The sequence below is a fragment of the Penaeus japonicus genome, unplaced genomic scaffold, assembly GCF_977035675.1.
Source record: "Penaeus japonicus unplaced genomic scaffold, GWHDUDI00000001_assembly GWHDUDI00000034, whole genome shotgun sequence".
Lineage (NCBI taxonomy): Eukaryota > Metazoa > Arthropoda > Malacostraca > Decapoda > Penaeidae > Penaeus > Penaeus japonicus.
The window spans coordinates 8,620,342-8,632,841 of record NW_028234436.1 but is presented as its reverse complement, the minus strand read 5'-3'; the positions used below and the strand labels follow the sequence as shown (position 1 = coordinate 8,632,841).

Below are 12,500 nucleotides of genomic sequence, written 5' to 3'. Positions count from 1 at the left end.
TCTGGAGTCTTGTTTGGGACGCCCATTGCAGCTACGGCAGATGTGGCTTCCGTTTCGCTCGACATCTTGGTTGATATTTTCGTTTTGGTTGCAGAGCCTGAGGGAAGCGAAAGAAAACGCGCTGAGGAGAGAGACTGGGAGGAAATGTGTTCAGATGTGTGGGTCAGACTTCCGTTGCACATATTCTGTATTTCTATTTTTTTATACCAAACGCCAAAATAGTACATTGTTAATAAACAGAAAATAAAAACAAATATCGAGCGATTTCCATAGAAATTACACACTGAAATACCCGAGTCCATCGATAAAGCATTTTATTCCCAGAACTACTAAATTCATAGTGAACCACTGCATGGCTGTGTTCAAACGGCAGTCATGAAGATTTTGAATGACAGCCTATTGTAAAAGTGATAAACATCGATTAGAATTCCAAAGCCATTCACTCTGTTGTATGAGCTGCTGATTTACTGAACTGGGTCATTCTAGAAATTCTGGTGGTTGTAACCTGCCACTTTCTGAGCTACTCCACCAAACGGAACAAGAGCTCTCGACGCCAATCCTGAGAATCGACATATATCCTGCAGGAGAAAGGACTTGTTGATCGTCCTTTAAATCAATCGTCTACGATAAGATATGACCCTTTAATATGCAAACATTAGGTTGCAAACGCAGCAGAAGACGCTCTTGACAATTTTCTGCTTTGAAACCTTGGAGAGACTGATCGCCGGGAGACACTGAAAATAGGCTGCTTTTCACAATTTGCAATCACTGCCTCCATCCTCCTCTTCCATCTTATCCATCTACTTATCTATCTCTATGCATACCTATCTATCCATCTCTATATGTGTGTATCCTGCCATCAGTCTTCCTCCCTCTTCTTTAAGTCATAGACAATAGAGGAGACGTGAAGCCTTTCCTTCACATAAACTTGTTGGTCTCTTCCATCCACCTGGTTTTGTTGCGAAGCCATGAGGTCCTGGGTTTCCCCCTGCCTCATCTTGCAGCTACATTCCCCTGCATGGCACACGTTCATACTAGGTCTAACATTGATAATTTCCTAATTCCGTTCTCATAACTATCATCTTGTCTTTCAATATAGTGTTCAAGTATAGTGAAACTTGAAGCCCATCAGCTCGACACTTTCAGCAGTTTCAGTGTGTGTCCCGTGTGGCTGGCTCTAATATCGGCAGTTTGGGGACTGACCCCTCCTGCTGGGACGACCTCTTCTAAAAGTGCATCTTTCAAGTTAAAAATGATAATGACAACAAAAGAATAAATCAGAAAAAAGAACTGTATTCTCCAATAATGAATACTCAACAACTGTCGGCAAGGAGTCAGTTCTTAACCATTCTTGTTCCTGGAACATGTTGCAATGCCAACGCGTGGTGCCCCAACTCTCTCTCTCTCTCTCTCTCTCTCTCTCTCTCTCTCTCTCTCTCTCTCTCTCTCTCTCTCTCTCTCTCTCTCTCTCTCTCTCTCTCTCTCTCTCTCTCTCACTCTCGTTCTCTCTCTCTTTCTCTCTCTCTCTCTCTCTCTCTCTCACTCTCGTTCTCTCTCTCTCTTTCACTTTCTCTCTCTCTAACTCACTCTCTCTCTAACTCACTCTCTCTCTAACTCACTCTCTCTCTAACTCACTCTCTCTCTAACTCACTCTCTCTCTAACTCACTCTCTCTCTAACTCACTCTCTCTCTAACTCACTCTCTCTCTAACTCACTCTCTCTCTAACTCACTCTCTCTCTCTCTCTCTCTCTCTCTCTCTCTCCAACTCTCTCTCTCTCTAACTCACTCTCTCTCTAACTCACACTCTCTCTCTCTCTCTCCAACTCTCTCTCTCTCTAACTCACTCTCTCTCTAACTCACACTCTCTCTCTCTCTCTCTCTCTCTCTCTCTCTCTCTCTCTCTCTCTCTCTCTCTCTCTCTCTCTCTCTCTCTCTCTCTCTCACTCTCTCTCACTCTTTCTCACTCTTTCTCACTCTCTCTCACTCTTTCTCACTCTTTCTCACTCTCTCTCACTCTTTCTCACTCTCTCTCACTCTTTCTCACTCTTTCTCACTCTCACTCTCTCACTTTCTCTTTCACTATTTCACTCTTTCATTCTCTCACTCTCACATCCTCACATTGGCACACTCTCACATCCTCACACCCTTACACTCTTACACCCTCTTTAACAAAGGTCCAGACTTGGACTCTGCATTTATGTGGGTAACGTGGCCTAGGGTGTGAAGAACACGGCAGGAACAGCTTTATTGGTTTATTGCTAAGCTTGAAGAGTAGGACGTTGGAGTGAGGGCTGCTCCTCCTCTCTGTTCTCTTCTTCCTCCTCTTTCCCTCTCTCCTAAGGAGACGTCAGGTGTTTAGCTCCTCTGCTCCCCGGGGGGAGACTCTCTACCACAATACCAACACAGAAAAACACTACAATAAAACATCACACACAACGTGTGACTTGTCTCAGGAGATGTGTGAATCACGTGTTTCTTGTAGCATGTGACATTTGGAATGTGATGAGGGAAGTGTTGCATCAATACATAGCTCTTGCAAAGGGAAAGACAAAACAACACTGTTATGTCTGGCGTGAGATGGGTAGACAGATAGATGAAGCAACGAGCGTACGTATATGTATGTATATATGTGTATTTGGTAGAATATATGTATAATAATTAGAGTAACGTTAAAGATAGAGATTACATTGATACTTGCATCATATAGAATACAGTAACAGAAGCATACACGTGCAAGTTATATTCGATGGACATAATAATAATTACAGCAGACATAATATATGTAAATACAATGGTTACACCCTCACACCCTCACGCTGGTACACTCTCACACTCTCACACTCTCACACTCTCACACGCTTACGCTCTTACATTCTTACATTCTTACACTCTTACACTCTCACATCCTCACACCCTCACGCTGGCACACTCTCACATTCTCAGACTCTTACACTCCTATGCTCACACTCTCACACTCTCAAACTCCCACACCCTCACGGTGGCACAATTTCACACTCTCACACTCTCACACTCTCACACACTCACACACTCACACTCTGGTACGCTCTCACACCCTCACACTCTAACATTCTCACACCCTCAAACTCACACTCACACTCACACTCACACTCACACTCACGCTCACACTCACACTCACACTCACACTCACACTCACACTCACACTCACACTCACACTCACACTCACACTCACACTCACACTCACACTCACACTCTCTCCTTCTCCTTCTCCTTCTTTTTCTTCTCCCTTTCCCTAGTCTTCTCCTTCTCCCTCTCTCTCCTTCTCCCTCTCCCTTTACCTCGTCTTCCTCTCCCTCTCACTCTCCTTCTCCTTCTCCTACTCCTTGTCCCTGTCCCTTTCCCTCGTCTTCTTCTCCCTTTCCTTCTCTCTCTCCCTCTCCCTCTCCCTTTTCCTCTCCTTCTCCTTCTCCTTCTCCTATTCTATCTCCCTCTCCTTCCCACTCTCCTTCCCCCTCTCACTCACAATATCTAAATCTTGATAACGAGTTGAAACTGTTGACCTTGACTCGTGATAAGACCTGACCTTGAAGCAGCCAGCCTCTTTAGCCTAACCATAAGATTTAGAATGAAAAATGAATAGCTAAGTGAAGAAATCAAAAGTGTTCAGCTTCCTCCTCTTCTTCATTCTAACCTGACCTGACATCTGACCCGAATCTCTTACTAGTCACTCTTCAGTAAGGTCGAGCTATTTACGGCATGTTTTCCTGTTTGTTTAGGCTTCGTTAGGCTGGGTCAGATTAGATAGACTAGGTTAGATAGGTTAGGATGAGACTCATAAATCTAATTATCGTAAGTAGAAGATAAAGGGAGGGTGATGAAAGTGTAAGTAGAATAAAAAGGGAGGGTGATGAAAGTGTAAGTAGAATATAAAGGGAGGGTGATGAAAGTGTAATATAGAAATAAAAGGGAGGTGAAGAAAGTGTAAAGTAAATATAAAGGGAGGGATGAAAGTGTAAGTAGAATATAAAGGGAGGGTGATGAAAGTGTAAGTAGAATATAAAGGGAGGGTGATGAAAGTGTAAGTAGAATATAAAGGGAGAGTGATGAAAGTGTAAGTAGAATATAAAGGGAGGGTGATGAAAGTGTAAGTAGAATATAAAGGGAGGGTGATGAAAGTGTAAGTAGAATATAAAGGGAGAGTGATGAAAGTGTAAGTAGAATAAAAAGGGAGGGTGATGAAAGTGTAAGTAGAATATAAAGGGAGGGTGATGAAAGTGTAAGTGGAATAGAAGTGGAGAGGGGTGAAAGTGTAAGTAGAATAAAAAGGGAGGGTGATGAAAGTGTAAGTAGAATATAAAGGGAGGGTGATGAAAGTGTAAGTAGAATATAAAGGGAGGGTGATGAAAGTGTAAGTAGAATAAAAAGGGAGGGTGATGAAAGTGTAAGTAGAATAAAAAGGGAGGGTGATGAAAGTGTAAGTAGAATATAAAGGGAGGGTGATGAAAGTGTAAGTAGAATAAAAAGGGAGGGTGATGAAAGTGTAAGTAGAATATAAAGGGAGGGTGATGAAAGTGTAAGTAGAATATAAAGGGAGGGTGATGAAAGTGTAAGTAGAATATAAAGGGAGGGTGATGAAAGTGTAAGTAGAATAAAAAGGGAGGGTGATGAAAGTGTAAGTAGAATATAAAGGGAGGGTGATGAAAGTGTAAGTAGAATATAAAGGGAGGGTGATGAAAGTGTAAGTAGAATAAAAAGGGAGGGTGATGAAAGTGTAAGTAGAATAAAAAGGGAGGGTGATGAAAGTGTAAGTAGAATATAAAGGGAGGGTGATGAAAGTGTAAGTAGAATAAAAAGGGAGGGTGATGAAAGTGTAAGTAGAATAAAGGGAAGGTATGAAATGTAAGTAAATAAAAAGGGAGGCTGATGAACGAGTGTTATAGAAAAAAAGGGAGGGTGATGAAAGTGTAAGTAGAAATAAAATAGAGGGAGGGTGATGAAAGTGTAAGTAGAATCTAGTCAAAAGGGAGGGTGATGGAGCTAAAGTGTACTTTTAGTAGAATAAAGGGAGTTTGATGCAAGTGTAATTAAATAAAAGAGGCTGATGAAAGTGTAAGTAAATAAAAAGGGAGGTGATGGAAAGTGTAAGAAGAATATAGAGGGAGGGGTTGAATGTAAGTAGAATATTAAATGAAGGGTGGATGAAAGGTAAGTAGAATAAAAAGGGAGGGTGATGACAGTGTAAGTAGAACATAAAGGGAGGTTATGAAAGTGTAAGTAGAATTTAAAGGAGGGGGGTGATGAAAGTGTAAGTAGAATAAAAAGTGAGGGTGAAGAAAGTGTAAAGTAGAAATTATAAAGGAGGTGATGAAAGTGTAAGTAAGAATATAAGGAGGTGATGAAAAGAGTAATAGAATAAAAAGGGAGGGATGAAGTGTAAGTAGAATATAAAGGGGTGATGAAAGGTAAGTAGAATAAAAAGGAGGTGATGTAAAAATAAAAAGGGGTAAGTAGAACATAAAGGAGGTGATGAAAGTGTAAGTAGAATAAAAAGGGAGGGTGATGAAAGTGTAAGTAGAATATAAAGGGAGGGTGATGAAAGTGTAAGTAGAATAAAAAGGGAGGGTGATGAAAGTGTAAGTAGAACATAAAGGGAGGGTGATGAAAGTGTAAGTAGAATATAAAGGGAGGGTGATGAAAGTGTAAGTAGAATAAAAAGGGAGAAGGAAGGTGATGATGATGGTGATTAGAACTTTATGAATAATAATATCAGTAGCTATGATAAAACAACAACAACAGCAGTGATGATAATAATAATAACAATAACGATAGTGAATAATAAGAAAATAAAACGTTGAAAATAATGTAAATGCTATCAATATTCTACTTCAATTCTATCAGCAAGGAAAAAGGCCATTGGGGTGTATGAGAGTCAGTGAGTCAGTCAGTGAGTCAGTGAGTCAGTCAGTCAGTCAGTCAGTCAGTCAGTCAGTCAGTCAGTCAGTCAGTCAGTCAGTCAGTCAGTCAGTCAGTCAGTCAGTCAGTCAGTCAGTGAATGTGTGAGCGAGCGAGTGAGTGAGTGCATGTGTTTGTCTGTGAGTGTGAGGTTCCATTAACTGTTTATTCGCCATGTAATAATAGTGATAACTGATAGTGATAATGTTTCTACCTTCTTTATATATAAATTGATAATAATAATGATAACAGCAATATTCTTTTTCAAAAATAATAATTATGAAAATAAACGACGACGATATTGGACAAATGACAAATGACAGAGACAATGATAATAATAATAATGATGATAATGATATGATAATAATGATAATGATGATTATAATGATGATAATGTTGATAATGGTAATGAAGATAATAGTATAATTGCTATCAGAAAAAAAAATAATAACAATAGTAATATCAATCATAAAAAATGATAAAAGAAGTTTAGATAACACCACCAACAAAGATAATAACAATGTAAACGAACATGAAAACAGCATTACTGAGCACGACCGTATCTATCATTTAAATCAGCAGCTTTCCATCCATGCACCTGATAAGCTACATTGACCCAAGCGGAAAAGTTATAAGTCAAGTAGATTGGGGTCAGCCAGCTTATCTCATTCATTTCATTTGAGATTATGAGTAATTGTACATATATTTGTTGGTTTCCGACGCATACTTTGGGTTATGAGGATTAATTTTCAAAATTCATTAACGGTGTTCTTTTAAAAGTGGCGTCTGTCCATCTTATCCAAACAAGGCAAATATGTCTAAATGTCCATCTTTCTTCTACAGGGATGAGCCGAAGGTCAAAGAAGAAGAAGAAGTCCATCTTTCTGCCATGTATGTATGCAGTATATGCATAGTCATGGGAAAAAAAACTCGTGCAAAAACACACACGCTAATTTGTGTGTCGCAAAGTCTCTCGACGAACACTCATATCCAGCATAGGAGAGACAGCCGTTCACGTGCAGTGCTACGACAGCAAATGAAGTTACACCTCGACGAAAACAGTGGACAACCGAAGAGTCCGGTTCAGCAGCAACATATATATATATTGTAGTATATATATAATATATATATATAATATATATATATATATATAATATATATATATATATATAGTATAGCTATATATATGTTGAATAATGTAATATGTATATGTATATATTTATATATATATATATATATATAATATATTATATATATATATATATATATTATATGTAATATGTATATGTATAAGTATCTGTATGATATATATATATATATATATATATATATATATAAATAGTATATCAATATATATATATATAAATTATATATATGTATATATATATATACCCAGTTAACAATATACATATACATATATATATATATTATATATATATATATATATATATATAGTTCTTGTTATAAAGTAGAGTATTAGTAAATGTGTAGTAGCATGTATTATTTAGTTGGATGAAGTGTCGAGATCATTAAGATTATTATTTCTATTCTTTAATATATTTATAAGTGTTATATATATATATATAATATATTAATTTATTTGAATATATAATTCTATTCTATATATATATATTATATATATATGAATATATATATACCACAAATATATATGTAAATAAATACTATACCATATATATATCATAAATACATATATATATATATATATATATATATGTTTTGTAGTAATATATACGACTTTGAATACGTTGTTAAATATATATGGGAATTGGCGGTTAGGGGTATATACATATATGAACTAAATAAGAATATATATAATTATGATATATATATATAGAATTTATATATAATATATATCATATTATATAATATATATATATATAATTATATATAATATAATATAAATTAATAAGATACATAACTACACAAACAACAACATACATCCACCACACAAAAATATATCTATATATATTTATATATTGTCAATATATTATAATATAAATCATATAAATTATATTATATATGAATACCACCTAATTTATACATCTACATACAACACCACACACACACACGCAACAGCACACACACACAGACACACATCACTTATATATATATATATATATAATATATATATATATATATATATATATATATATATATATATAAATATATATATATATACATTATATATAAATTATTTTATATATATATTTATATATATACATACTACACACAATCTACATCTACATCATATATATATATATATACTATATATATATATATATATATATATATCAATATATTAGATATTAAATAAATCAATAATAAAATATATCACATAAATATATCATAACTTTCTATAAATATATATATATTATCTTGAATATATATATATAATATAAATATATAAATAATACATATATCATATATATATATTATATATATCACAATATATTATATATATATATATATAACATATATATGTATATATAAAGATATATATATTATAAATATATATATATATATAAAAATGCTACATATATATATATAAATATACAATATATATAAATACGATATATATATACAAAAATATATATATATATAATATATATATAACCAAAGTATATATATATATAATATATATATAAAAAATATACATATATATACCATATATATACATATATATTACATTATTATATATATATAATAGGTCTATATATATATATATATATATATATATATATATATATATATATATATATGTATATATATATATATTTATATATTATATATAATATACATATCCATATTTATATATATATATACATATACACCGTCTATATATATATATTTTGTCAAACCCTATACATATCTAACATATACAAAAATAATATATATCATTATATATATAACTATATATATATATAAAAATCTATATATATAACACAAAAAAATAAATAAACAGCAGCGTGAAGGACACCTATCATAGAAAACCTACTATTGAAACTCAACAAACCAAAGAATATCGAATAATATATATATACTCTACTATCTATCCCAATCAAGGAAGTGTCGCCTCTAAATCACCATATATAATATATAAATAACATTCTAGGGTGATATATATATACCAAATATGTAAACATCTATATCCATATCTACTATCACACCAAATATAACAATATACTACCCAAAGACAAAGAATTATATATTATCTATATTATAATATTATATATTCGAATCCACGGCTGGTGAGTTGTTACCTTGGCAAGGAACTTTACCTCGATTGCCCTAATGGTTGTATACCACAATATGTGTGATATATACCCCCCACCAAATACAATTAGGGCCAGTAGGTGGGGGGTGGTACCCGGGCATAACCCTCTTGAGAGGCCTACCTTCTGCAGTGGAATGATAGGGCAGGAAAAAAACTGAAAAAAAAAAAAAAAAAAAAAAAGAAAAAAAAAAAAAAAAAAAAAAAAAATATTATATATATATATATATATATAATCAAACTAGATATATATATATATATATATAGTAAGTATATATATAAATATGTGTGTATATAGGGTACTATATGAATATATGTGATATTGTGGGGATATATATACATATACATATATATAGGTATATTGATATATATATATATATATATATATATAGTATATATATATATATATATCATATATATATAATATAAGTATATATATATATTATATACATATGAATATATATATATATGGATATATATATGGTGGGTTGAGTCTATATATACATATATAAATATAATATATATATAAGCAAGTAAAAAAATATATTAAATATCATATAAATATAGAAATGAAAAATAGTAATAAGGTTAATGATATAATAATATATAATATGTAATGATTTAAATAACAATGAATATATCTTATATGACCAATGTATATATATATAATTAATAATATATATATTGATATATGGTGTGTTATATGTAATATATATATATATATATATATATATGATATTAAATATTTATATAATTATATATTATATATTATAATAATCAACTATATTATATATTCATATAAGTTATATATTATATATTATATATTATATATTAATATTATAATATATATTATACATCATTAATAGTTATTCTTGTTATATGGCTTATAAATATAATAATATATATATATATGATACATGATAATATATATATATAATATATATGTATATATATATATAGTTAGTTACTAAATAGTGAGTTATATATATTGTGATATATAAATTATATAATATTGTATTATGATATCAAGTATATATATATATATATATATATATAAATATATTATATATCGTTGTAATATATATGAATATATTGTTATATATATATATATATAATATATAATTATATAATATATATATATAATATATAATATATAATATATCATATAATAATATATATATATATATATATATATATACATAATATATATAATATAAATATATATATAATATACATAAATAAACATATATTAATATAAATATATATATAAATCATATAGATATAATATATATATATATATATATATATATATATATGTTTATTCATTTATTTATACATATATGTACATATATATACACATATTTTTAATCTTTATTATTGTATATATATATATTTGTTTTCATTTTTTCTATCATTTTTTATAGTGTTATCATTTCTATAAACCTATATTTTTCATTAATTTTTTACTAATTTATACGTTTTATCATATATCTTTTTTTGACCTTTTTTATCATAAAAAAGGCCAAATTTCCCAGCGTTCAGATGACTACACCGTCATCAGTACTGGCTGCGGAGGTCGGCGATCCTCTGCAGCTCCAAGAATCGCATGAGTGACGACAAGTTGCTGCGCTCGCTCGGCTTCTGGGACTGGCTTTTCACGTACCAGTTGTTGAGCAGCTGAGGCAATCTGACTTGCTTGCTGGAACAGCTGGTGCAGAAGCTTGCCGACACTGTTACGCGTCAAGACTCAAGCTTGCAGTTACCGGCTTCGCATATCTCGGGTGCGTGAGGCAGGCTCTTATTTCCACTCCACCTGCAGCCCTGCCCGGTTGCTGTGCCGGGGCCTTACCTGCAGATTGCCAAAGTCCAAGTGAGGGTGACCTCGGGTCCCGACGCGGTGAGCTTCAGACACACGTTGTTCAGCTTGACGTCGTTGTGGACGAGGCCGCTCTTGTGCAGGGTCCCCACGGCCTTGCAGATTTGCATCATGGCGGAGTACCTGTGCTCCGGTTTCAGGCGTTCGGACGGGACAAAATGTTCTAGGGTCCTTCCGGCGAACTTGGTCACGAGACTAAGTGTCTCTGGGCAAAGGCCTACGACGCGCTGGAAGCCGCTAGGCTAATCAGCAAATAGCGTCATGACCCTGGCCTCCACAATGAAACTCACGCAGTATTCCAGATTTAGTGCTCTCTTCAGGACAAACTCCTTTTTCTCGTTCAAAAACGTCCTACCGTACCTGCCGCCTGCAAGTCGAAGTGGTTTCTCGCCAAGACAGGCGAAGAACTGACGACGGTTCAGGACGGGCAGATGGCAGTCGGCACAGACCCGAGTCAAGACCTGGACCTCCTCCGGTGTTGGCCATCGCACCTCGGTCGCGCCCTTGAACACCAGAGAATTCACCTTATCGAAACAGTCCTGGAAAAGTAGAGACTTGTCCTGTGGAATGATGCGGTTAACGGGAGGGGAGCAGAGAGACAAACGGTAGCGACGGTATCCTGTGTTGATAAGGCACCGCACTGAGGCTGCGCTTTTTTTCTCCTGCTCTTTAGGGAGAATGGTCTTGGGCAACCTCGTGTTGAGGGACCTTCTTGGCCTCATCGCAGGCGTCGTTCTGGCTACTTTTCCTCCTGCTCTTTAGGAAGAAAGGAAGAGGACATTGAGAAGGGGCAGGGTTTTTATGGAGCATGGAACGGTCTCGACAAAACCTTTGGTTTGAGGGACCTCCTTGCCTCATCTTCGCAGAGCACGTTTCTGGAGAACGACCTGTTTCACTGACCGCAATCTTCTGTTGTGGGGAGTTCATCTCTCGTCTCGGCCTCCGTCTTGGAGGGGCGCTTTTCTGTTCCCGCCTTTGAGTCGCCTTGAGTCGCCTGGGCGCTTGAGAGGTGCCGACTTGAAGTAGTCTTTCGTTCAGAAGAGTATGGCCTTCGTTTTAATCCTTACGTAACCGAGCATTTCATCGTCTTGTCCTTGTAATGAAGGGGCGGCCATTGCTCTTGTTTGATGACAGTGCGCATTGGGACGGTCTGTCTCCTTTCTGGGAACAGGTCGGCGCGGGAGGGAAATAAGGGTTCACAAAGGCACAGCTTTTCCGGGCAGATTCCCAACAAGAAAACTGCAGCCGTTTTTCTCGCAACCGCCTTGACCTTCAGAAGGGAAATCCCGGAATGTTTCCAGGTTCCTTGCGCATCTGAGGTAGGACGCCATCCTTCTTCCCATTCAGGAAAACTGCTTGTGATCGTCTTAGCTGGTCATTCTTGAATAACCCCCTCCCCG

At 34.4% G+C, this 12,500-nt stretch overlaps 1 protein-coding gene across 2 annotated transcripts in view; it reads right to left on the bottom strand.

Moving 5' to 3' along the window:
• Positions 1-12,500, bottom strand: part of LOC122248579 (heme-responsive hrg-13) — a 29,151-nt gene that overhangs the window by 10,120 nt on the left and 6,531 nt on the right. For both annotated transcript variants that reach the window (XM_043008689.2, XM_086530752.1), the window contains exon 2: positions 1-97. This exon is cut by the window's left edge and continues 124 nt beyond it. In XM_043008689.2, coding sequence (XP_042864623.2) covers positions 1-65 — 65 coding nt within the window. In that variant the 5' untranslated portion in view covers positions 66-97. The remainder of the gene's footprint in view (positions 98-12,500) is intronic.